The sequence below is a fragment of the Chrysemys picta genome, chromosome 8 (genome assembly GCF_011386835.1).
Source record: "Chrysemys picta bellii isolate R12L10 chromosome 8, ASM1138683v2, whole genome shotgun sequence".
Taxonomy (NCBI): domain Eukaryota; kingdom Metazoa; phylum Chordata; order Testudines; family Emydidae; genus Chrysemys; species Chrysemys picta.
Window position 1 is genome coordinate 108978448 of NC_088798.1, and position 26184 is coordinate 109004631.

The window sequence follows — 26184 nt, forward strand, 5'->3', positions numbered from 1 at the left end:
CCACCCTGCTACCAGGGGGCAAAGCTGACCGTAAGCGACTGCCATGCTGTCCTGATCTTGCAAGTATTCTGCCCGGAGCCGGTGCCTGGCTTAGTTTAGAGGCGCTAGAGGGCAGGTCTAACTCATTCCACCGGCCTGTGACCCCAAGAAGCCGTTTCCAATGTCGTGAGATTCCAGGATCTTGGTTCTGTCCCTTTCCTGGCTGTGCGCCCTGCGGCAGCTGCAGTGATGGGGTGACCCAGGAGTTGATTGGGACCTGGAGATCCCGGTGCACAGGGGAGATGCTGCTGTGCCCAGCGAATCCATCGTTAAGGCAGCTTTGCGATGGTGCCGCGCCATTAAACTGCCAGAACTCAGGGAAGGCTCTGACTCGTCAGCTCCTTGTGGAGCCTGGGAGCCGCAGGGTTGGAGGGTCGGGGCTAGCTGGGCCCAGTACAGTCCTTTATCCCCTTCCATCCCAGTGTGGGGTTTGTACACCCCATCCCAGGAGCCCATCCCCACCAATCCCTTGCTGTTCTCCCAGGCAAAGAGCTTTTCCTGCAGCTTTGCTCCACTGATAACACTCAGGTCTGGAAGTGAGTCAGAGACAGGGAACGTATCTGAGGCTTGCGTAGGGATTTCTCTAGGAGGACAGGGCACGGCAGGAGGTGACTGTCTCATTTAGTGCCTGTGACTGGTTACTGCACTTTGTGTTCTCATTAACTCAGTCTGTAAGCTGGGGAGAGCCCGTGTGAGACACGGGAGAGCAGAGCCCTTCCTTGGAAAGGGGAAAAAAACCACAGAGGTAACGAAATGTGCTGAGTTTGCTTTATTGGACATGCAGGGGGATAGTCAGTGATGCTGTCAGGAGCCCTGGAAATGGAGGATGAGAACGTGGCTCCATGCGGGGATCTGCTGGTGGGAACTAGAAGCAAATGGGGGTCAGCTCCATATCAACGCTCGGCACCCCTGAGGATTCAGCATTCTCCCAGTCGCGCAAAGCAAAGACTTCCAAGGTTTTCACTAGGGGGAAAGTCAGAGACACAGAACTCAGGACTGCAACCCTTACGGGCAATGAGAGTAACCTTCTGTAAGGGCCCCAGTCAAATAACCAAATAACCAGAGCCCTTTTGCTGACAGGAAAAATTAGACTAAGTTTACCCAGCCTCCAGGAGGTAAAGACAGAGGGGCGCAGGCAAGGGCTTGAATTACATCATAATTCTGTTTTCATTTTTATGAATAACCTATTTATTCTGTAAAAAGTGACAGAGAGTCCTGTGGCACCTTATAGACTACAGACGTATTGGAGCATAAGCTTTCGTGGGGGAATACCCACTTCGTCATTCATGAGGTTGATGGATTTCCACTCCATATGGCTAAATGCAGTGCCTTGCGTGGTGTCAAGTATCAGAGGGGTAGCCGTGTTAGTCTGGATCAATGTATTTATTCTGTTACTTACAAGACTTCTTTGCAAAAGAAGCATTTGTTGCTGTGTGATCTGCCATCAGTGCCACAAACAGGACTGTACTCCCGGGTGCAGGCAGATGGAGGCCTCTGGTACTCACTGCAGAAACCCTACAATGGTGTTAATATCACTGTCAATGTTATTGCCTGTATTGCAGTAGTGCCCCGACGTTCCCCTGGTGCTGGGTGTGCTGTGAACACAGAGGAACGGACAGTCCCTGCCCTCAGAGCTCACAGTCTAATCCTGTCTCTCGTCTCCTTCGTGGTTCTGATGAACTGACTTCCCAATTCCCCTCTCGCTGCCAGGGGGAGCCGAGCCCGTCTCCCTGGTCCACAAGACTCTTCCGAACCCGCATCACAAGGTATCTGAGCAAAGGGGTGTCAATGCAGGCAGCTGATGCCCAAATATAAAGAACCTCATGTTCTTGTGATACTGTCCCCTCCCCCGTTCCATCTCTGAGCTGTTCCCAGTGCCTCCCCCAGGCCCATCACAGACCGTGTCCTGTCCAGTAGTGTATGAAGTCCGTCCCTCGGACCACATGGCGTCTCAGCCCCAGGGATTCGCTCTCCCCTCACTAGGGCCTGGGGGAGAGTCTGCTCCCACATTGACTCATGAGTTCCAGCGTGTTTCTAACCCAGAGCTCCTGGCCGCCATGATGCTACATACCAGGGATCGGGGCAAGTGACAATTGATTGACAGTGAGACTTAGACTCACCTGATGACCTTGGCCGACAGAGTCTGAAAGAAAACAGACACAAAGGACACAACTAAGGGAAATGTCAGAGGAAAATCAGCTAAAAACATTTAGCTCTGCCTATGACGACGGATGCAAATTGCTAACCAGCAACTGGGCCACGGGAAGGAGTCCTGCACTCTCATCCAGTTGCTGTGATAAATAGAAACATGGGGAGTAATGCACCCACAGTCTGACCTGAAAGCACAGAAGATTAGGGTTGGAAGAGACCTTTGGAGGTTATCTAGTCCAACCCCCGAATACTATCACTGGGCCTACAATTAACTGCAGGCGCGATTGTTTGGAGTTCCCAGAGTGGAGTTTGGTTAAAAGCCCATAATGGCCCCTCAGTAACATCTTTCCAAAGGAAATGGCTGTTTCTGCCATGAGCCACTTCCCCGCTTATGACACCCAAACGTCCATAACTGGTGCTCGGCTGGTCTTTAACAGTTGAGCCCCGGCTGAAGGTTAGAGGGTCAGACACAGCGCTCTGTACAGGCTGCAGCAAAAGTTACTCACCCTGAAAGCTGGGGACGAGCCCCAGAGCGAGGAACACAACGACAGCTGCTGTCTTCATGGTGGACGTGGTTCGTGGGTCTGCTGGAGTCTGTTAGTGCTGAGCTCTGCAGATGCTCTCCCAATGCAGCCCAAGGGAGGAGACCTCATATATATAGACAAGAGGTTGGGCTCTCCAATTGGATTATGAAATCCCTCTTGAAATGGTCACTGAGGCTACAAACCAGTACAATGAATGGTCATTCCCTATTCCTAATTTATCATGTCTGGTTGGTCATCTAAGTCAAATGGGCATTTGGTGCCCCCTGATTGGTTGGTTGAAACTTTTGCAAAAGGAGGATCGCGTGTGCCAACTAACAAATAACAAATACTCTTGTTACGAACGACACTCGTCATTGTCACATGATCACAGGGGTTGGCATGAAGAACAGCAGTTCCCAAACCCTAATGTAAACAATCCCACATTACTGGATGCTCGTAAGTAGGGCAAGAATGTGGCTGTATCAAATGCCCTTTGGGAACTGCAATAAATATTAATGGGGAAGGTTAAACTGCCCTGACATACACGGGTGAATTCAACGTCAGACTTTGTAAATCGTGTCGCACCTGCAGAGGAAGGCAGGTTATTTACATTCGATCAGGTGTGTCTGGGGCTCTGTTGGTTGCTGAGAACTGCCACCTTGCATCCCAGTCACATTCATCTTTGCTGTCCTGCACCAGAAACCGGCATATTCCAGGGTCCATGCCCCCTGTCCCTCACACACTGCCAGCCACTTTACCATTCAAGCCCCTGCCAGTCTGTTGGTAACAGCAGCTGGGAAATTCGATCTGGGCCAGGAGGGAGGGGAAGCGGCCATGTGGCACCAGTGTGCAGCCAGTAGCCCCGTGTCCATATGTTAATGGGGACAGGGCGAGCTCCCTCAGGCAGCCCCGAACTACGGCAGCGGATAGGTCTGGTGGGATCCAGGGGAGCGGGACGAGCAGAGGCTGTGCTGCATGGGGCAGGAAGGCAGCACAGATCCCATGCGGAGGGACCCCTTCGCCCCTTGTGCACCAGGGAGATCATGGCTGGGGTCAGGGTACAGGTCTCTGCCGCGGGGATCGGGAGGGACGTGGGGTCGCTGTGGGCTATGGCACAGTGGGGCTGTACATGGCCCCAGTGCTGCTGGGGGGAAGTGGTGGGATGTTCCCTTCTCCGCTCCCAAACACAGGAGCAGCTGTGCACTGGGTAACTGTCTGGGGGCGCCGGGCTCTGCTTCTGGGCTGGGGATTCCTCCTCCCCTCTGCCCCAGGCAAAGCCCTTGAACTCTGGCTTCGCTCTTGGCTCCAGGACTTGCACCATTGAAAATACGGGGATGAGCCTGCTGACTCGTCACTGGGCCCTGTGACAGCCCAGGTCAGTGCCTGGCTGGTTCAGAGCCCCATAGTCCCTCCAGCACAGGGCCTGTGGTCGGGGGAGAAGGTGCTGTGGATAGCTCGAGGCAGGGCCAGGGCTGGAGCACAGCGTAACCAATCCCAGGCTTCAAAATTCATGATTCCGGACACCACAATCCCAGGACTGGGATAAGGATAATAAACGGGTCGGGGGGATTTTGATTTGCCTGCTGGTGCTTGATCCCTTAGTTGTCACATTTCCCAGCTTGCCTCTGAAATCACAAGGGCAGAAACTCTCGTTTTTAAAGGAAAGCCGAGACGCCCCCATGTCTCCTGGGTCCAGGAGCTGGGGCTTTCAGAGCAGCAACCATGGTGAGACTCATCGGGGGAATCACGGGGCACGGCAGGTCCGCAGGCTGGGAGCGGCTGCAAGGGTGACGCCCATATAGCAGGCAGCCGAGGGCTGGGACTGGCGGGCCTGAGGGCCAGGCTGGGGAGCAGCCTGTGGCTGACAAAGGAGAGGGCCATGGGGAGGGGACCAAAGGCCGGGACCCCGGCTGGGGGACCTGCAAGCCCATGTGTGATGGTCTCTGGGATGGAGGGGGGTATTCCTGGCACCAGGCTGAGGAACCCCCCACATCCTGCTGTGTCAGTCGGCCCTGAGGAGCTGGGCTGGGAACTGTGGAGTTTAGCAGTGGTTTGTGGTAACTTTGAAGCCGTTGTACCCAGGGTACAAGGTTGGCAGGTTGTTGGTCTGCTGCACAGGGGCATGAGGGCAGCACGGAGCCTGGCCAGAGGGACTCCGCAGTCCCCTGTGCACCATGGAGGAGACGGACGGACTGTGCAGCTCATGGGTCTCTGGGGGGGCAGGGTTGGGAGGAAAGTGGGGCGGTTATTGGGGAAGGGGGCACCCCACAGCATGGATCGACATGGCCACACCCACACCGGGGCAAGGAGAAGGACAAGCCCTTTACACCCTGACAAGTAGCCCTGTGACCTGCGTTTGGGTTGTGGATCCTATATCCTCCCATCCCTTGCTGTTCTCCCAGGCAAAGACCTTTTACTGGGGCTTTGCTCATGGTATTGAGAACACTCAGGTCTGGAAGGGAGTCAGATACAGGGAACGTGTCTGGGGTTTGTGTTCTCATTAACTCCGGTCTGTAAGCTGGGGGGAGCCCGTGTGAGACACGGGAGAGCAGAGTCCCTCCTTGGAAAGGGGAAAAAAAACCACAGAGGTAACGAATTCTGCTGAGTTTGCTTTATTGGACATGCAGGGGGATAGTCAGCGACGCTGTCAGGAGCCCTGGAAATGGAGGATGAGAAGAGAACGTGGCTCCATGCGGAGATCTGCTGGTGGGAACTAGAAGCAAATGGGGTTCGGCTCCATATCAGCGCTCGGCACCCCCAAGGATTCAGCATTTTCCATGTCGCGCAAAGCAAAGACTTCCAAGCTTTTCACTAGGGGGAAAGAGAGACACAGAACTCAGGGCTGCAACCTTATGGACAACGCGGGTAAAGCTTCTGTCAAGGCCCCAGTGTGTCAAATAAGCAAAGCCCTTTTGCTGACATGAAAAATTAAACTGAGGAACTTGACCCGGCCTCTAGAAGATAAAGACAGATGGGTGAAGGCCGGGGCTCGAATTACATCACAGTTGTATTTTGTTTTTTATGAATGGGCCATTTATTCTGTTACTTACTAGACTGCTTTGCAGAAGTAGCATTTGTTGCTGTATGTTTTCCCATCAGTGCCACAAACAGGGTTGTACTCCTCAGTGCAGACAGATGGAGGCTTCTTGTACTCACTGCAGAAACCCTTCAAAGAACATTAGTATTGCAGTTAGTGTTATTGTCTGCATTTCAGTAGTGCCCCGACGCCACCTCCCCCCCGCCAGGCTGGGCATTCTCTGAACACAGAGGACCCTGGGAGCTCGCAGTACCTGCTCCTGTCCCTTGTCTCCACTGACGTTCTGATGAACCGACTCCCCAATTCCCCTCTCGCTGCCAGGAGGAGCCGAGCCCGTCTCCCTGGTGTAAGAGACGTTTCTGAACCCACAGCACATGGTGCGTGAGCGAAGGGGCATCTCCACAGGAAACTCTTTTGTTCCAGTGTAGACGTACCCATGGGTTCTCAGCCCCAGAGATTCACTCTCCCCTGGCTAGGGCACGAGGTAGAGTCTGCTCCTGCTTTGACTCATCAGTTCTAGCGTGTTTCTAACCCAGAGATCGTGGTCTCTGTGATGCTACAAAGCAGAGACTGGGGAAAGTGACTATTAATGAACAGGGAGAGTTTGGCTTACCTTACCAGCCTGGCCAGCAGCATCTGGAACAAAACACAGACAGAAACGATACAATGAAGGGAAATGCTGGAGTCAGTTAAGAACATTCATCCCTGTGTAGGACAATGCATGCAGCTTCCTAACCAGCACAAGAAGTATTAGCAAGAAGTGTCATGCTTACAACAGTCCTGCTAACACACCCCAGAATGATGTTCTCTTTTTTTGCAACAGCGTTACACTGCTGACTCATATTTAGCTTGTGATCCACTATGACCCCAGATCCCTTTCCGCAGTGCTCCTTCCTCGGCAGTCATTGCCCATTTTGTATGGGTGCAACTGATTGTTCCTTCCTAAGTGGAGTACTTTGCTTTTGTCCTTATTGAATTTCATCCTATTTACTTCATTCTCCAGTTTGTCTAGATCATTTTGAATTTTCATCCTAACCTCCAAAGCACTTGCAACCCCTCCCAGCTTGGTATCGTCCACAAACTTTATAAGTGTGCTCTCTGTGCCATTATTGAAATCATTGATGAAGATATTGAGCAGAACCAGACCCAGGACCAATCCCTGTGGGACCCCACTCGATATGCGCTTCTGGCTTTATTGTGAACCACTGATAACTACTCTCTTAGAATGATTTTCCAACCAGTTATGAACCCACATTATAGTAGCTCCATCTAGGTTGCATTTCCCTAGTTTGTTAATGAGGTCATGCGAGACAGTATCAAAAGCCTCACTAACGTCAAGATATACCACGCCTACCGCTTCCCCCCATCCACAAGGCTTGTTACCCTGTCAAAGAAAGCTATCAGGTTGGTTTGACAAGATTTGTTCTTGACAAATCCATGCTGTCTGCTACTTATCACCTTATCATCTTCTAGGTGTTGGCAAATTGATTGCTTAATTATTTCCTTCATTATCTTTCCGGATACTGATGTTAAGCTGACTGGTCTGTAATTTCCCAGTTGTCTTAAGCAACCTATATTAAAACAACATCCACCTGTTGGTCTCATCTTTAGCTTTTGAAACGCAGGCCCCTGTCACTTCAGTCTAAGGACTAGCCCTGTTAGCTGCCAGCTCTAGTAATGCCCTGATGTTCTTTCAAAGCAACATCGAGCCAACGGAGGCCAAAAAATGTCCATTGATATCAGTGGAAGCAGGATTAGACCCAAGCTATTCACAACAAAAATGGTTAATGGCTTTGCTTTAAAACGCCTGTTATGGAGTAGTGCATTTCAGCGGTATTTAATACCACAGCCACTATTCTGCCATTCATTTGTCCTGTGCTCCTCTGGCGCTGGCCTCTGACATTGGACTCCACTTCAGGTGTCTTTGTTGTTCCCTGATCTCTCTTTAAGTTTGAAGGGTTTCCTGGCCCTGCTCATTAGTGGCTCTATTAGGAAACATGTGATCTGGGTCTTCAGCAGTCACACTGCAAAGAGGCAGCCTAGCGCAACATGGGTTGCCCTGTGCCTCATTGCCTTTGGGAGCAGCCTGCTTTGTCACTCTCTGTTTTTTGGGTTCTTGTACATTTGGGTTCTGGATTCTAAGATATAAAGTCATATTATATCGCAAGCTTCCAGAAAGAGAAATTTACATTTTTATCGAACATCTGTTTGGATGCTGTGAACATAACACTGCACACTCCGCCATGTACCCCACAAAGGCTGTCTGGTTCATTCATTGACACTGTCTGAAAAATATCAAAAAAACTAAAGGTTGTGTCTCAGCAGCTGTTTTGCAGGATCCATGACCTCACCAAAAGCCGTAAAAACCTAGGCAGCTATCTCCTATCTCTCTCCTCTATTTGCGTGTGTCCTCAAAATTAAGTCATAGCAAAGAATTGCATCAGCAATTTCTCCAGTGTAATGAGATGTTTCATTCTGAACATCTGGCTCTGTCTTTTAACGAAACTGTATCCAGTTCACTAAGATATCATCCCCCCAAGTGAAGATTATCTGTATCAAGGAGCTCTGGATAACAAGGTCATCCAGCATTACAAAGTAGGGATTAAAAAAAACGTATTTGGAAAGGATCTAAACCCTCCTGTTTTATACTTTGGCAATGCTGTACATGTTGTCATGCTAATTAAGTATCCTTGAATTGAATTAATTTAGGGCATAAAGCAACTCCTAAGTAATAGAAGCTAAGAAGAAACTTTTCCTGCGGGCAGGTTTTCTCAGCTTCTCTCTCAGCCAGAACCAGAGATGAGAAGAAATTTAGAAAGAAAGGGGATTCCATGGATGTTTGGTTTCTAGGGGCTGTGAATCTTTTCAGCTGCCTCGGTTTCTGGCAGAGTCAGTGATATCCCAGCCCAGAGAGAACCCCGGGAACAGCCCTTCCGAGCTCTGGGATCGGTGCAGGGAGGTTAGAGCTCCTACAATCAGCTCAACGTCCAGGCTGTGCAGTGGCATCTCAGAAATAAACCAGCGGCTCCTGGAATCAGCCACTGTGGGGATGTGTGAACCCCTGTATAGATCAGAGTGAGGCTGGTCCCGACCTTTCAGGGGGCAGAGGTATCAGAGCCGGGCTCAGCACAGGTTACAGCAAAAGTGACTCACCTGAGTAGAAGCAGCAAAGTGCCAGAGCGAAGAGCAGAACGGCCCCTGTTATCTTCATGGCGGACGTGGCTGTCTGGTCTGCACTGGGCTCTTGGTGCTCTGCTCCCTCAGTAAACCCCACAGACAGAGCCCCACTATATATAGGGTGTTGGAGAACCCACCTTCATTGTGACATCATCCTAAATAGTCACAACTCCGGCAACCGGAAACAAAGCTCTCAAGGGGAATGCCAAGTTGTGAACAATGTTTCCTCCACAAGAAGTTTCCAGGATAAGTTGAAGGAGGTTACAAGTCACACCCTTGATTTAGTGAATAATGGCATAGTTATGTGGGCTGAGTGCTCACCATGGGGACATGGGCACCCAAACCTGGATATGCCTGTTTGTCATGACTACGAGTGCAGAACATATTGCTCATGCTGCACGTTAAAGGCACTGACCCAACCGAGCACCTGACATTTACCGTGTTACCAGCCTCTTTCAGCCAGACTCTGCAGTAGGTCACAGCAGCAGGGGGCAAAGCTGACTGTAAGCGACTGCCATGCTGTCCTGATCTTGCAAGTATTCTGCCCGGAGCCGGTGCCTGGCTTAGTTTAGAGGCGCTAGAGGGCTGGTCTAACTCATTCCACCGGCCTGTGACCCCAAGAAGCCGTTTCCAATGTCGTGAGATTCCAGGATCTTGGTTCTGTCCCTTTCCTCGGCTGTGCGCCCTGCGGCAGCTGCAGTGATGGGGTGACCCAGGAGTTGATTGGGCACCTGGAGATCCCCGTGCACAGGGGAGATGCTGCTGTGCCCAGCGAATCCATCGTTAAGGCAGCTTTGCGATGGTGCCGCGCCATTAAACTGCCAGAACTCAGGGAAGGCTCTGACTCTGTGCCCAGCTCCCTGCTCAGCCAGACGTGAGAAAATCGCATCAGCATCTTCTCTCGAGCCAGCCGGCTTTCGGGAGCTGCTCTTGCCTTTGGGTCTGCACCAGCGGCTCAGCCCTGTGCTCCAGGGTGCTGGGCCACTTTGTGGGAGAGGTGTAGACGTAGGGCCCAGCCCTGCATGGCGCTGGGCACCCTCGTGAGGAGCTGAGAGCTATTTAGGACCAAACCAATCCTACTAATATGAATGACTATCTCCCTGGACTGATCCTGCTCACCTTCACCATGGCAGCATGAACGCTACATTAAAGGTTGGGACTTACCAGCTGGGGCTATCTAAGTCCCCCAGTGCAAGTGGAAGGACATAACCAGAGATTTTTTTTCAGCAGTTTCCAGTCTAATGTTCTATCTTTCCGTGTTGATGCCCCTTGAGTCCTCAGTCTCCAGCAACCCAGTGGATAGCAATTCTTTGGAGAGGAAAGTGTCTTTTGCATGTAATTTCTCTTCTCCATATGCTATAGTTTGACTGCACAACTTCCTTTCTTCAGAGTTGGGAGGAGCGATATTTTGGGTGTCAAAGTTTGTGTTCACACCGTCCTAGAGGTGGTATGGGAACTGTAGAGAGATCTTAACTTCACTCCCTTCCAGGAATTGAAGCAGGGCTTCCTAGGAGATGCTGAGGTACCGGCAGTGTGTCTGTGCACATGGCACAACTACCAGTACCTCTTGGGGCATTCTTGGAGAATGGGGAGGGAATTCCTGCTTGTCGCCCATTAGAAGCTCAAGACCCAATGGACTCCAATACCATGGTGATGGGCAGGATGCAAATGCCTAGGCTTGATAGACAGATGGACAGACAGAGAGACAATTCTTCCAGGAAAAAAATCAAGATGGTGTCCAGAAGAGAAGGCGAAAGAGGAAGAGTTCATCATGGTGAGTAACTGGTGGCTCTTAGACACCCCATCTAACCTGCAGTTTTGCATTGGAGACGGCAGATGATGGTCTCTTGGTGACATGGGAATAGTTGGGAGAGCTCCTCTACAAATGGTGTCTCCATCGGTACAGCAAGTTGAAGGACGTTCTTGTGAGCTGCTCTTCTTGTTTATTTCCAGCTAAGAGGAGCAAGAGAGGGCAGCTGGTGGTTAAGTACAAGCGTAGTAGATGCTTCTCCTACTCAAGTTTCGTGCCTTCACTGAGACCAAATTAGTACTTGGCATAAAGCCATTGTAGCCACTGTCATGTCAAAATGTGCATGGCATCAAGATGGAGCTGTGTGCCATCTCAGCTTCTGGCCATGAAATGGAGCGTTACATGCTTGACGGTATTGGGCAGCTCCTCAAAACGTGCAGGCCCTCTGGATTTCAGCCTCTGTTTTGATGTGTATGGCAAACCCATTAAAATATGCCCTGCCTTGACTCCCTCGGGGTACATTTTGACAGACACAGGAAGCCTATCCAAATATGTCCTGCCCTGGTTTTCACTCTCAGCGCCAACAGGACAGAGTCAGATGCATTTACTGAGCCAGAGACCTTCAGCTTCAATCGCCTTTGCTGAGGACATTTGGAAATTAGGAGAGAACACGGAAGAGATTTGTGCTGTTTCAGTGAATCCATAAAAGCAGAGCTGGGTGCCGTTAAGGCTGGTCGAGACATCAACATGCCTCACTCACACTTTTAAAATAAGGAAATGGAAGGTGAGGGCAAGCAGCACCACACACACACACCCCTATTCCTCTACCCAGCGACACAGGCCTCATTGCTAGCACCAACACCATGGGCCCCAGAGAATGCAGCGCACCCAACCATCCCTTCTTCACAGCCCTGCCCTGCTCAAAGATCTTCTGGGACACAACACAAACATTCCCCGGCTAGCAAAACCCATCCCCCATGCCCCTCGCTCTGCCTTGGGTTCAGATGAACCCAAGAGAATGTTACAGGCGAGGCGTATGACAAAACACTGTTGTGTTCCTCTTCTTAGCGGCTCTAAAAGGCATTCACATGCTGCATGGAAGGAATCAGCATTAACCACTTTCTCTGCTGGCTAACAAGGACACAGAAAGACTCAAGTTCTATTGAATAAGGTTCTTCTAAAACTCTACCTGCTCTTACCCTGCGTCAGACAGCCGGCGTTCCGATAAAGTCTGGGTTCCATGGTGTGGACAAATTGTCTGGGGTCTGGATGAAAGGGGCTTCCTGGGGATTTCACCCCCATCTCCCACAGCTCCCATATCTCAGCTCATGGAACTACCCCTGCACTGGTGCCGTGTGCTTGGGTAAGTGGGAAATGCCTGTGGAAACGGAGAGCAAAATGCAGGGGGAGGACAAGGCCTGACTGAGACCTCAATTCCCAATGTACCTGCGTGCATTCCCTGCACACGCTCGCTCCTCATGGTTAGAGCGCTTGGGTCACGCTCCGTAGCAAAATGGGCATGTTTTCCTGCAGTGCACGTTTTTGTCATGACGTCTCCTCTCCTGGCCTGTTCTGCTCTGGTGAAGTTTTTATAAACTTTGGGAAAAGTTCCCCTACCATGGGAGAGCATCTCAGCAAAGGTTTAAGAGCATTCTTGGCTCCACTAGCAGTGATAATTCTATTTCAAAGACGACAAGCAAACCCCATCTTTTAAAAGGCACCGGATTCAATTAAATACCCTGCCAGCGTTTCCCATCAAAGGCGAGGAGAGATGTGTGACAGCGGGTAATCAAGCCAAACTCCAGGGGTGTGGTGCTTTGCTGCTCCTCATGTTGCCATCCCGCTGGCTACCACACCCACACCTCTGCCTCTGATGATAGCGTCCTGGAGTCTCCACTGACTCATGCTCCTTCTAGCAGTGGCTTCATTTCTACTCTGCCTATATGCCAGGCAAAGGAGCAGGAACGCACTGAGGCGGAGAAAGGAGGGGTTAAAGCTCCTGGTCTCCTTCTCCTCTTTTCCCCACCTTCAGAAGGGGGAAGCCACATCCCGCTATCTCTGGCAGAGACAATGGCTGAGTGTCCTGCCATGTATCTTTGCTGATTCCCAGAACTCAGGCTGAAGTGCAATGCAGCGGGAAGTTCCTTCACCTTTCTCTAGCAGGCTCACTCACTGTCCCCATCTCATTCTCATGCTCATCCTCCAACTGATTCCTTCAACCCTCCCCGCAGAACCAGAGGAGATGGCGCTGGAAACAACCCCTTCCGTAGCTTCTGCAGAGGCTGGAAGAGTTGTGACTGTGATGAATTCCTCATTAGAACAGAATGAGCAAAGCCTGTCCCAACTAGCAGACTTCACAGAAACAACGGACACACTTCAGGAGCCCATGCTACTTAGCTGAATGGAAATCGGGGGGCGGGGGAGAAAAGCTCCCAAGAGGTTTGGATGGGGGTAACACTGATTTGGGTTGGGGATGTGAAATGGCCAGACAGAAAAACACATGGAAATATATGTAAACAGCTAACCTGGTATCATTTGTCATTTCTTTCTTTCAAATAACTCATTCAGTGTGTCAGCATATTACACTCCATTGGAACGATGCGCAGAGCTGAGATGGGGTGTTGTTATGCTGGAAGATGTTAATAGCAGCCATCAATCACAGAGCTGGTTAAAACCAGTGGGTGTGCTAACCACCCTTCTTTCAGGTTCCATGGAAGGAGCAATTAAGCCCCTTGAGGCCATGAAATAATAGGAGGCCACTGCCCAAGGCACTGGGCCACATGGCAAGATCTGATCAGCGCTAAGCCATGTGGGTCAAGGGGTTTCCCTAAGACTGGTTGCAAATGCAAGGATAAGGGGATGGATTGGTTGTAGCTCTGTGCATGTGTGAGAAAGAAAACCAGAAGCCAGCAAGGGAAGCAGTATTGAGAGTTGTCCTGAGTGGGAGCAGAGGACAGAGCACCTTAGGGTACATGGCTGGATGGAGGGGCAGGCTTGGAAACTGAGCAAGGAAACTGCCTGTTGCTGTTTGCTTCTACTGAGCGAAACAGACTCTGTAGATTATAAATAAACAGGATCGCACCAAAGAAATAGCTGACTAATATAATCAATTTCTCCACCTGAAACAACCTGGCAAGGCCCTGAATATTGGTTAACCACTTGGGCCAAGAGGGCAACAGTACATTCTGAGACAGGAGAAATCAAGCATCTCTTGAAAGGTGAATGAGTCTGAGAAGAATCTGGATCAGTGCTTTTCAATCTGTGGTCTGTGAACCCGGTTCACAGACTATGTCTAAGATTAGCAAAGGGATCCTCACCCCAATTCGAAAATTTTTAGGGGTCGGCAAATCAAAAAAGGTTGAAAACCACTGCTCTAAATCAATATCGTCAGAAGGGCGGAATGGGTGTGGGTGTTCGAAAGGGAAAGAGAGAGAGAAAGTTTTGTAAACAGAGAACAAGGACCAGTGACTCACCACAGAGCATTTAACTGAGCCCGGGAAGCCAGATGAAAATTGGGTGTTGCCTGTCTCCTTTGAAATATAATGATTCCTGTTCAGAGATGAGCTGCCCCTCAAATCTTTGCTGGGACATTGTATGACAACAGGGAAGCATGTCCAATATTTATGAAAACGTACTCAAAGCCGAAGAGGGGATTTATCCCAGAATATAGCCCCATTGCCTGTGGGAAGGTGCCTTTGGAATCAGGTATAACGATGTGGCAGGAGCAAATGGAATATTGCCATTAGGAGTTGGGTCAGGCAAACTCCAGAGGCTCATGGGAATGAGATTAAGGCTTGTTGGGAATTTTTTAATTAAATTTTTTTTAATTGGAAAATGCCAATTTGTCAAAAACAAAGTTTTTCAGGGGAAAGGGTCAGTGTGGATGAATTTCCTAACTTGAAAAAAAATGTTGAAAACCAAACAGATTTTGAAATTGCTGAAACACACCAGTTAGACACGTTCTAACTGAAACCAATGGAGGTTCATGCTCAGCTTGTGTGAACGGCCAAACCCGCTGGTCCAAAGTGAAGGATTGTGGCCAGCGGCTCTGCCCTCAACTAAGTGTAAATGTTTGAGATTGCTGCCTCTTCTGACATCAACGTCACCTCCCTTCTGAATGCCCTGCAGAATTCCTGGGCCACACAGGTCAGTTCCTCAGAGTCTGGTTTACTCCAAGTGTAACTTGCTTTTTTTACACCAGGCCTGGAACAGAGGTGGTCACAAACAGCATGCAGGCAATCCTCTATACCCAAAATCCCAGCTCACACTCATATACCTGGTTCCTAGGAAGATTCTCGGTCCTAAGAATTGCCTCTAAATATAGAACAAATAAAGCAGAGAGCAAACTCTGTGCTGTCTGCCAGAGCTTCTCACAAAGGGTCACTTCAAAAAAAAGTGACAACATAACTGTAGTTCTTCAAAGACTCATAGACTCATAGACTTTAAGGTCAGAAGGGACCAGTATGATCATCTAGTCTGACCTCCCGCATGATGCAGGCCAAAAAAGCTGACCCACCCCTTTCCCTTAACTCAGCTGTTGAAGTCCCCAAATCCTGTGATTTAAAGACTTCAAGTCGCAGAGCATCCCCCAGCTAGCGACCCCCGCCCCATGCTGCGGAGGAAGGCGAAAAACCTCCAGGGCCTCTGCCAATCTACCCTGGAGGAAAATTCCTTCCCGACCCCAAATATGGCGATCAGTAGAACCCCGAGCATGCAGGCAAGATTCTCCAGCCAGACCCTCATTGACCATTGATACTATTTACCAGCGATGCCACCTTGTTGACCAATTGACTAAAAGACTAAAAACTTGCTCACTCCCTAAGAAAAGAACACGCATGTCTATGTGTAGTGGCCTTTTGAAACCACCAGCCGTATAAAGTGATACAGAGTCTTGAAAGGCTGTGTGGTCTAGAAGGAAGAACACAGACCTCCTGAGTTCAAATCTGACTCTTCCACTCATGCACTGTGTGCCCTTGGATGAGTCACTTCTTTCTGTCTCAGTTTCCCCATTTGTGTAACATGGATGCTTTGAGAGTGTGTTAGCTAGTGCTTGGGACATAGAAAAATGCTCATCAATATCATGTGTCATGGGGCCAAATTCATCCCATGTATATGCTGGATTTACACCAGGTATAATTCAACCCATGCCTGAATCTAATACCGGCAGAGTGATGGGAAGTGAGCAAGATCTTTTCTGGTAGGTTGTCTGGTGGCAGATTAAAGTGAGGAAACTCAGAGAGGCACTCAACAAAATTCACCTTCTGTGATCTCTGCAGTTGGGGATTGGAAAACACAGCTGCTGGTGACCAGTTAGAAGAGATGGACTGGTACCAGCCCGCTGATTGATATCACAACGGGACACGTTCCCCTCTTTGTGTGTTGTGTCAGACTTAACATGCAATAGGGACACTGCCATATTCCTGCAAGCAGGGTGGAGCATGGATGTGTGTGTAGAACAGAGCTTCGTGTAACCAGAGAACCACCACACCCCACCTCCCTCAGCTTCTTTTAGGGCTGGAGATTTTCACCGTTCATCCCACCCTCTTGATGTTAATTGAGCCCTGGGGTAAGCAGGTGTCTTCAATGCTGCACTCACACCAGGAATCAGTTTGGCCCATAATGAGTATAAACCCTGCATAATTAAACGGGGGATGGTGTTAAGTGATAGGATCAACCACTTGGGGTAACCCATTCTTACCATCACCTCCTGTCACCTGTGGGACTCTGGTGCAATCACAGACCCTGCAAGATTGTCTATTAACTCCCACTGGATGCCTGCCATGGATCTGGCCAGAGGCAGGCTTCCCCAGCTGTGCAAACTGCATTGCAATCACTCCGCAAAGCAGCCAAAAAGCTTCAGGGGCAGGGAGTCCATCCAAACAGGGAGAATGTTCATTCAAGTTGCCGAACACTGAGCTAGGACTGGAAAGTTAGTGCTTATTCGCTTTTATTCATTTTTTTTTTTTATGTTCTCAAACTTGCTTACAGAAAAGTAAAAGTTTGAACACATCAGCAGCACATAAGGGAAAGCTGTCTGAATGATCCTGTTTTAAGTAAGCCCTCGTTATAGTGGGCAACCATTTTGGAGACCCTAATGATGAATGTCAACAAAAATCCTGGGCTAAAATGTGTTTTCCTGCTTTACCTTACTAACGCTACCTCTAGGGAAAATCCATCCCATAATTTCTTCCTTCTACTCTAATAAACGTGGCCTGCATGATGTTCGTTTACATTTGTTGCCACACTGAGATTCATTTTGGCTTTTAAAAATTGCACTAACAAGAGCCAAATACAGAATAATTATCAAATTCCAAAGTGTCCTAGAACAATGTTCTCTGCGTGGTGCAACCGGATATTCCAGCCTGAAAGGTATGCTCGCGGGGGGGGGGAATGCAGGGATATTTCTGGGAAGGGATCTAATTAGGAGACATGTTAACATCAGTGGTATGATAGAGCATACAGCATGTGAACTTAGGATCCCCATAAGTATGCCTTGGCTGGCTGTCTAGCTATCTGGAGGCATATAAAAGGTGAGGCATATTTTGAGAAGAGTTGGCAAATGTGGGAAGAGCCCAGTATAGTGTGTTGGAAAAATCTGGCAAGTTTAAACATTGTGTCTGGGACAAAATACCGTCAATCTGCTTACATTTGGGATTGCTGGCTTTGCTTGACATATCAGGATCACTGCAATCGCTAGCTGGATGCTTCCTAAGACTGCGTGAAATGGCAAAGTCTATACAAATCTCAGAGCAGATGGGACTTGCCATAAAACAAGCTGCCATTCAATGTGCTAAGTGTATTGCCTCCCTCCCCCGAAATCCTTGTTCTGAATTGCCTGAACAGAAGGAATATTGTCAGAGTGAGTGTTATGGACAAGCAGCCAGCAAGTTATGAACAGCAAGTCAGAGGTCAGATTGCGTTCAGCTAAATGGCCCAAAGGTTTGGACGCTTGTCTGAATTAGGGGCTCAAACAGTGGTGTGACAGTGGAAACGGATTGCTGCCAGAGTCGCTTTCTTCTATCACTGAACAAGGCACTGTGAGTAGAGGGATTACCCTGACAGCCACTCTCTCCTTCGGCTTCCCTGGCGAGCTTCTGCCCAGAACCAGCCCTAGCCCCCTCCTGCCTGCCTGCCTTCCCACTACAGATTTAAAGAAACAGCAGCACACATATCCCTCCTTCCCACCAGCTTCTTTACCTCTTCGTAGTAAAGAGCTTCCTAATCTTGCCCTACATACAGAGGCGGTCCACTCCCTGTCCCTGGCCTAAGGAGTTGAATATACAACCCAAAGCTGCTCCGACCCCTTCTTGTGGCTGTAAATGGGAGCTGTCACAGAGCAGCCCCTCATGGCATGGGACAGTCCTGCAGACACCCTGCCTCAGTTGCTCTCAGTGTCAAAAATAATCCACTTACACGCCAAGTCTGTAAGAACAATAGTTCCCCTCTTTCAGGGGCTAGCTTATTCTGAATAACTCGCTCCCCTGTTAGATTCGGGGGTTCACAGCCCTCCTTCCTGGGCTATGCCCTAGCTGAGTTGTTCCTCCTGGGAGGGGAAGGGGACTTAGCAGCTCCTTTAATAAGCTTAGAACCTCTTTCTGGGTCACCTTCCCCCCACCTGCTCCTCAAGTGCTTAATTCTACCCAGCTGAGTGTAACAGCCCCGAGCACCTGTCTGCACTGCCTGGGGGAGGGGAGCTTTGCCCTCTCTCCCTACAAGGCTTTTGGTCCCAGATCCTCAAAGGCATACAGGCCCCTAACTCCCACCAAAATTCCCATGAGGATCTGCCCAGATTTAGGCCCCACGGTGATCCACAACCCACCACTCAGCTGCCGCCTACTCTCGCAGGTGCCTAAACTCACTCGGCACCTACGTTTCTGCTCCTGGGCACATCCTGCAGCCTCAGACCGGTGCCTGTCCCCCTATCTCCTGCCCAGCCCCCGGTGTGAGCCCCGAGCCCGGGGGAGGCCTGTCTCGCCTGTGGGGCATGGTTCAGCATGCCCAACTCCACACAAAACAGCTGGGGCGAAGGGGACCTCCCTTGTAAGCACTAGCCCAGGTGTGAGGATCTCGCCTGGGATGTGGGGGAACCATGCTGAATTGCCCTGTCTGCCAGATGAGTAGAGGGTTTTGAACAGGGGGTTCCCATCTTTGAGACGGGGCCCTTAATCTCTGGACTATGGGTGGTCTGATGTGAGGCTGCCTCAGTCTCTCCTGTTAAAGTTGCTCCACTTTGTGTTAACTATGAATTGGGAGAGGGATAGCTCAGTGGTTTGAGCATTGGCCTGCTAAACCCAGGCTTGTGAGTTCAATCCTTGAGGGGGCCACTTAGGGATCTGGGGCAAAATCAGTACTTGGCCCTGCTAGTGAAGGCAGGGGGCTGGACTCAATGACCTTTCAAGGTCCCTTCCAGTTCTAGAAGATGGGCCAGAAAGAGAGACTGACTCTGCAGTTAGGACCTGCTCTGGCTTGAGATGTGGGGAACCCTGGTTCAAATCCCCTTTGCTCATCAAGCAGTGGAGGGAATTGAGCCAGGGTGTGTGTCTCTCTCATTACCATTGTATCTTTAGTGGTAAGATAAGACACCCATGGTACAGTTGGGGAACGGAGCCACAAAGTTCAAGATCACACAGGGAATATGTAGCAAAGGTGAGAATTATTAACACCTGTCCAGCCAGGTCCTAGGCGAGCTGTTCTCTCAGAGACACTGATGTAGGACTTAATCAACTGGTGCCACAGCCCTGGGTGTGGTTCCTGCTCTGTTTTTGATATACTTGTCATTTTCCTCTCTGGAAAAGGAAATGTGATGCTGTAGTACAGAAATCTCCCATAAATTGGGCCCCCTGGTGCACATTGCTAGTATTACACACTATTCTCAGACACTGTCTCACTTCAGCCCTTCTCTGTTTGTTTGTGACGGAAAAAGGAAACAATCAAAAAATTCTGCTGAGTTCACTTTATTGGACAAGCAAATTGGAGACACTGTCGTCCCCAGCAGCTCCCGGGGAGAAGGGTGTGTGGAGACCGTGGCTGGGAGCAGGGATCCGCAGCGGTTGGTGGAGAGCGAAAGCAGAAGGGCAGCTTTTAACACTCAGCAGCGAGGAGGCTTCAGCATTTTCCAAGATGCTCCAATCGAACACTTCCCTGACTTCTCCTATAAAAGGAGCAAAACAGACTCAGGCACTGCTGGGGATAAGAGACGTTCAACTCCGTGCCACAGACACAAGCTAGGACCTGGCGCCTGGGAACAGCCCAGTCTGTCTCAGACACTGGCCAATTCCTGATGTGTCAGAGGAAGGTTCAAGCCCCCTTTTTAACTTCTTGCCGGAGGCAGAGCGGTCTGGACAGGAGGGGGCTCTGGCTTTTCCTTTAGGGTTTTAGACCTTGTTCCACAAAGACAGTCAGTCTGAGCCCATTCAAACTTTGAATTAACATTTTTGCCATGGGGCACGTGGCTCCCACAGCCCTGGAAACCCTGTAGAGCCCTCTCCTGATGTTCTCAGAGGTGCAGTTCACCCCTTGCGGAGGTGTGGCAGAAGAGGCCGGGCACCAAGGCAGTTCACAAAAGAAGGCTCAGGAGGGACTGAACTGTGGGCACAGGCTGTGTGCCAACTCCCTGCATGCCTGGATTTCATTCAGGGAGCAGAAACAGCTTCCAGTGAATTTTGATTCCTCTGGAGCTGCTCTGGGTGAGGCGCTTCACTGAGAAACCTTCTCACTGGGCCAGAATTACAGACTGGTCCATAGAAACAGAAGCAAAATGGAGAGAGGGCCTCCCTCCTGGGAAGAAAATCAGGAAGTCAGAGCAGCTCTACTCATTTTAGTGACCGTTGCTCCCACTTACTTGACGGCCTTGCAGAAGGAACATTTGTTGCCGTATGTCATGCCATCCGTGCCACAGTGGGGGTTGGACTCCCTTGTGCAGTACATGCCGTCGTCCATGAACTCCTTGCAGTCAAACTGCAAAAGTAATAATAAACCCCATTAAAACTCCTTCCCCCCCCCCTTCGTTTTCCTCCACGACTCTGATAATCAATTGACTCACTTACTCTAGTCTTTCTACTGAGAGGAGTTAAAACAGCAGCAAGGGTACTGCCTGCTCCCTGGAGAGAGAGATCCTTCCACGACCAACAGATGTGGCTTCAGAAGGAGCATCTCCACAGGGCTGTAACCACCTACTTATCAAGAAGAAATTCTGGTTTCCCAAACAGGTTGGCCCCGTCATGTCAGAAGCAAATAGATATCAACACTCTTAACACCAATCAGTCTCCAGTGCGGCTAGCTCCCTGCGGCTCGGAGCCAGACTGTCCTAGCTGAGTGCACCGACCTTTCCGAGGCACTCAGAAACTGGGTGAACAAGCTCAAGTCAGGCAGCTTCCGTTTGTTAGGAAAGGTTAAGACAGGCATCGGTATAACATAACGCTCGGTACCTTCCCACCGGATGGACAAGCGAATTAGAGTTTGTGAATGTCTCCAACATGACAGTGAGTCAATTGGATTCCAATCGCATCGTACAGCTGGTCTGGCTTTGGTCACCTTCCAGTAATTGACTCTGCTATTGGGTCATATATTTTCTTGGCAGTCCCTACCTGCAGTGTCTCTCTCCTGGGAGAAGACTGGGCCGTGGGGCTAGAGTGAAAGAAGCAGTGTGACTCTGCTCTGGGATCCATTCTGCCGACACTGTGGTGTGCTGAGTCTGCACGGGTCTCATCACATGGACAGTCCATCTTGTGGGTCTGCCTGTGTCCCACAGCCCAGCTATGTAATTGCATCCCATACACAAGGCTACATTGCCATGAGCGCTGGGGGAGCCTGGAAGCACCCATCGCTTCCCCCCCTTTTTTTTTAGGGTTTTCCAGGGCCTGAGCTTTTCCTTACAAAGCCGTGTCTCCGGAATTGGGAGAAAGTGCAAAGTCAGAAGCAGAAACAGTTGCACTAACCTGGCCTCCGTCTTTACTGGCCACATCTGGAACAAAAACACAGAGAGACAAGATTTTACAAAGCCACCAACTATCTGAGAGAAGCTGAGTGAAAGCTGAGTCAATTTACAAAAAATCTTGAAAGTTACAATATTTTCCTTAATATGATCTCCTGCAGTACAGGCTGCGTGTGGGGGAGGGGAGGGCTAGTCAATCAATGCTCGGAATTGTTGTGCAAGATTTTATTAATTGACCAAAAATATTAAGTGACTTATTACAACCACTCAGCTGTTGCATTGCATCCTGGGTACATTCAGCAAACTCCTTGGGGTGCTAGCTAACCCCTGCGGCAAGACAGCGATTGCAGCAGCGCTCAGCAGGCAAAGGGTTAAAAGGGAAGTTAAAAAAATATATTGTAAGCTATGTGAGTGTTTGAGGTTGCAGCAGGTCTGAATAACTAAAGATGGCTGGTGTTGTCTGTGGCTTCTGAGGGCAGGGAGCGGAGACAAGGGCCCTGGTGGGGGGATGGAAAATTAGCCCGTCCGGGTGGTAATTAGCCAGTGCTGGTGATCAGCTGTAGACTCCTGGTCAGTCCTGTAGCCAGCAGTTCATCCCATGACTGCTTCCTCCGGGTCAGGACGCAGGGAGACCCGGTGCAGGGCTAGCTGCGCTTAGATTCTTCCTGAGCCAGCCAGGGAGAACCGTAGACGCTGTCTGTTTCCATCAGCCACAACAGATCGATCCCCTTTCTGTTTCCTCAGCCCCAGACAGCCTGCAGTCAAGCTCTCGAGGTGAGTCCGTATCTCTAGCTGGGGGACATTGCAATGGCTTTAAGGAGGAACCTCCCAGCTGGGGGGTAGGTTAATGTAGGCTCCTGGGGGCCTAGGTCGTGCACTCGGTCGGGGCTCGGTCTCAGGGCGGCTCCAGTTTCGCCTCCCGCAAGGCAGGGCCGCCATCGCCGCTCGCGGCCGCCTCCCCGCTGTTGCCAGGGTAGAATCATAGAATCATAGAATATCAGAGTTGGAGAGGACCTCAGGAGGTCATCTAGTCCAACCCCCTGCTCAAAGCAGGACCAATTCCCAGCTAAATCATCCCAGCCAGGGCTTTGTCAAGCCGGGCCTTAAAAACCTCCAAGGAAGGAGATTCCACCACCTCCCTAGGTAACGCATTCCAGTGTTTCACCACCCTCCTAGTGAAATAGTTTTTCCTGATATCCAACCTGGACCTCCCGCACTGCAACTTGAGACCATTGCTTTTGTCGTTCGCTCTGGTGACTGTTTGGTCTGCTTGAGCGTCTTCCAGCTTTGCTGCGACGCGACACGTCACGAAACTGCCGCTTGTAATGAAATCGGGCGACTTTGGCTAGATCTTGTGACGGAATCACTACGTCGGCAACACCGGGGAAGGCAGAGCTGGGGGGGCGGGGAGGGATGCCTGGGGGAGCAGGGGCGATGCCAAGCGGGGCTGGGGTTAGGCAGGGGGAGGGCACAGGAGAGAGCAAGGGGGGTTGGGTAGGGAGAGGGCAGAGGGCATTTTGGGTGTCGGGGGAGCAGGTGGGCTCCGTGAGGGGCCTCTGGAGGGTCCCCATTCCCTCACGGGGAGCTGAGTGGCTCTGGTGGGGAGGCAGCCCTGGGCTGCTGCCGGCCCCGGAGAACTCGGCTGCGGGGTGCTTCTCTGGGACGGACTATGCAGTGTCGGCCTTACCCCGCCCCTCGCGGGGTTTTCTGTACCTGGAGGAGCAGGTCCCGGTGGAAGGGGCACAGCCTGGCTGGAAGGTGGCCGATGTGAGCAGGAGATACGGCGGCTCTCTGCTCCGGAAGGAGAGACGGCAGCTGAGCCCGGGTCTGGACTCTGGGGGGGGGGTCCTCCTGGCCCCAGGGAGACCCCCCCCACCCCTAGACCCAGCTCTCCACTACAGAAGGAGAGACAGCGGCTAGGCAATCAGAAGTACTGGAACACCGTTGTGCTGGCACAACACGGGCACTGCCCTAACACCCCTCCTCTCCGGGCTGCCAAGGACTCAGCATCTCAGGACACCCATGCGTGGCACCAGCAGCTTGGCTGGAGCCTCAGACATCCAGCCGGTCACTCCTGGCTGCCAGGAGCCACTGGTGCACCTGCTCTGCTTACCAGCCAGGCAGCCACTCTGCCTCCCCTCCCCACCCAACTGCCCCCTAAATATCCATCCCTGCTTCTCCCCCACCCACCCAGCACCCCCTAGACATCCTAGCCCACTCCCCGCAGAAACCCCAATTACCCATCCACCTAATCCAATCTGCGCTAGCAATTTTTATGCCTCTCCATGTTTTATCACTACTGCTTCGGGCAGGCTGTGTGGTATTGGGGGCCTGTGCTTTAAGGGCTGAGCTTCCCAGAGACAGAGACTGGGCAGGGCATTGTGACAGCCTTGTTGTCATGCCGGGACACAGAATAAAACAGAGCTCTGGAGAGCAGCGTAAGTCCCCGCTGATCACTGAACACCACAGGCTGTGTTGACCATAAGCTGCAGTTTATGGCTCTGTGCAAATCTTTGGGAAATTAGCTCAATAAATACTTCGCGTAACATGTCACAGGTGGAGCGTGACGAGACTCATCAGCTGTGCCCTCAGATGCCCCAAACAGGCTTATATAAGACCACAGGGCCGTCTGGTGTCCTCCTCCTCCGGAGCTCTGGTGGATCTCTGCCCTAATTAAGTTTCACTTTGAGCTGGGTGAATAAGCCATGATCAATCACTTATTCCGTGCCTTTCCCCTCTCTTTGCCCATGCACAGCCTATATTAGCAGAAATCTGTGCTGCATTATTTGTTCAGTTTCCATTTTATCTCAGCCCTGACATCCAGTAATCAAGGCTCCCTAGGGCTAGAGATGTTAGCCAAGGCTATGTACAAGCTGCGGGAAGAGTTACTCACCCGAGAAGAAGAAGAAAAGAGACAGGCCGAGTAGCACAAAGAAACCTGTTGTCTTCATGGCTGTTTAATGCAAGGCCAACAGCCTGCTCAGTAGATGCGCTCTCAGCAATAAACCCACAGCGAGTGCTCATGTACCTGCCTCTCCAGCTCTTTATATACACACGGGCACGTTCACATTCCTCACCTGCATTATGAAAACTTTCTCCCTCTCCTTTCTCAAGGTTTCTCAAGTAATCATTGGCCCTAGGAACCAGCTGCCGTTCACGAGGCTCCATCCCAGGTGTTAGGAATGTAGCCCTATCCACATCAAACCCAGAGAACTGGGTTAAGTATGCAAGTCACACGCTACGGCTTGTAAATGGCTCCGCCAATGGTAATCTCCCTTTCTCCAATAATCACAGGATTCTCACAAGGGAGAACTTTCAAAGCAGTGACTCAAGAGGGAGGCTGGTAATTGTCCTGCTACGGGGGCCCTTCCCGAGTCCCTGCAGTGGGGTTTTGCAGCGCAGCAGGCTGGCTCTTCAGGGACGTGTAGGAAATGACTCACACCAGGAGAATGGAGTGGGTGTGAAACCAGTGATTTGGTGCACCCTTTCTATTTTTGAAGTCAAGTCTACATTTGTTCAGCTGGGGTGGAGAGAGGCAGCGGAAAGTGACATGATTTCACGGCCGTTTGCAGAGTCCCAGATCAGGCATGCTGATGCTCCTCCTTCAGCTATTTAAACTAGGGCTATATGTTGTTTTTCAGTTCTCCTAAAACACGAGAGTACATCCTGGCCCCGGTCCTACCTTAGGTGTCAGCATGAAGGCACCTGCTCTTTGCCCAGCGCTTTCCAGTTACTCTCTGTGCAACCTGGGACCCAACACATACATTCAGTTTGCCCATCTGTACAAAGGGGATAACAAGTCCTTTGAGACCAGAAATGTTACGTATCGGTTTCATTTGCCCATCTCAGACAGACAGTTCCATTGACGACAATGGGGCTTCTTGCGTAAGGCCATAGCAGGGTGAGATCTAGTATCTTTTGGTTCCTGGCACCTGTGTTCTCACACGGTGCCTTTGGATGCAAGTGGTTAGAAGAATCACATTAGCAAGGAAGAGCTATTGTCACGTCAGTTCAACCAAGAATGGAAAGTGGTTCATGCAGTGGCGCCATTGCTAATGGCTCTGAAAGCCCTCCAAGAATTACAAGGATAGGGGAAAGGAATTCACCATGTAGAAACCTGCCACTGAAATCAGAGGTGGGCTGGATCCAAACCTCAGATCACAGCGCTCCTAAAACAAGGGCAGAGTATTTACCATAGAGTCAGTCACAATTCAATATGTCACGTGTGAATTGCTAAGCCACCTTTGAGCTACCAGGCAATGGTGTGCACTTACAGAGAATATCGGCACTAAGTCGTTAGTATGACTATCTGTGCGAGGACAGAAGGTTTTTTTGTTTCCTTAGCACCAGCCAGGTCTTCGTACAATAAAGCAAAGAGCTGCTCAAAGATAGGTCAGTCCATGATGCCCTCCAATGGGATTTGGGGGTAGAGGCTGAAGTGAAGAGTGCCCCATAACACAAACATTCCCTGAAAAAATCCAAGACAGGTTTGAAATGCGTCTGGTTTCGGTGCAGCTAAAAAAACCTGGGTTTGTTAAGTCTTTTGAAATGTAATTATTACTCCTCTGCCAGT

General features: G+C 50.5%; 2 protein-coding genes across 7 annotated transcripts; both read right to left on the reverse strand.

Annotated features, from left to right (window-relative positions):
- Positions 1 to 5310: 5310 nt before the first annotated feature.
- Positions 5311 to 9071, reverse strand: LOC112059814 (ovomucoid-like). Its single transcript, XM_024106789.3, has 4 exons — positions 8905 to 9071; positions 6365 to 6387; positions 5765 to 5880; positions 5311 to 5525 (listed from the first exon to the last, which is right to left on the reverse strand). The coding sequence occupies exons 1-4, from the start codon at positions 8960 to 8962 to the stop codon at positions 5480 to 5482; spliced, it is 243 nt and encodes an 80-aa protein (XP_023962557.1). The 5' UTR covers positions 8963 to 9071; the 3' UTR covers positions 5311 to 5479.
- A 10545-nt stretch (positions 9072 to 19616) lies between these two features.
- Positions 19617 to 24980, reverse strand: LOC101947131 (serine protease inhibitor Kazal-type 6-like). 6 transcript variants are annotated; one of them, XM_065555166.1, is made up of 5 exons: positions 24689 to 24980; positions 23325 to 23402; positions 21616 to 21641; positions 20520 to 20635; positions 19617 to 19829 (listed from the first exon to the last, which is right to left on the reverse strand). In XM_065555166.1, the coding sequence occupies exons 1-5, from the start codon at positions 24777 to 24779 to the stop codon at positions 19784 to 19786; spliced, it is 357 nt and encodes a 118-aa protein (XP_065411238.1). In that variant the 5' UTR covers positions 24780 to 24980; the 3' UTR covers positions 19617 to 19783. The 6 variants fall into 6 exon arrangements, with proteins under 6 accessions (XP_065411238.1, XP_042700837.2, XP_065411239.1 ...); XM_042844903.2 differs by lacking the exon at positions 24689 to 24980 and adding an exon at positions 24505 to 24682; XM_065555167.1 differs by lacking the exon at positions 24689 to 24980 and adding an exon at positions 24505 to 24682 and having other exon boundaries at positions 23325 to 23405.
- Between the last annotated feature and the right edge of the window lie 1204 nt (positions 24981 to 26184).

What these genes read in the sequence shown, in the direction of transcription:
- LOC101947131 (XM_065555165.1), bottom strand. Translation starts at nt 24,635, where the DNA reads ATGAGCACTCGCTGTGGGTTTATTGCTGAGAGCGCATCTACTGAGCAG. An exon ending in TCTTTTCTTCTTCTTCTCGG is followed by an intron (nt 23,507 to 24,504) that starts GTGAGTAACTCT and finishes CTCCTTCTGTAG; the next exon opens with TGGAGAGCTGGGTCTAGGGG. An exon ending in CCAGTAAAGACGGAGGCCAG is followed by an intron (nt 20,636 to 21,615) that starts GTTAGTGCAACT and finishes TTACTTTTGCAG; the next exon opens with TTTGACTGCAAGGAGTTCAT.
- LOC112059814 (XM_024106789.3), bottom strand. Translation starts at nt 8,962, where the DNA reads ATGAAGATAACAGGGGCCGTTCTGCTCTTCGCTCTGGCACTTTGCTGC. An exon ending in CTGCTGGCCAGGCTGGTAAG is followed by an intron (nt 5,881 to 6,364) that starts GTAAGCCAAACT and finishes TGTTCTTTGAAG; the next exon opens with GGTTTCTGCAGTGAGTACAA. An exon ending in TACTTCTGCAAAGCAGTCTA is followed by an intron (nt 5,526 to 5,764) that starts GTAAGTAACAGA and finishes CTTTCCCCCTAG; the next exon opens with TGAAAAGCTTGGAAGTCTTT.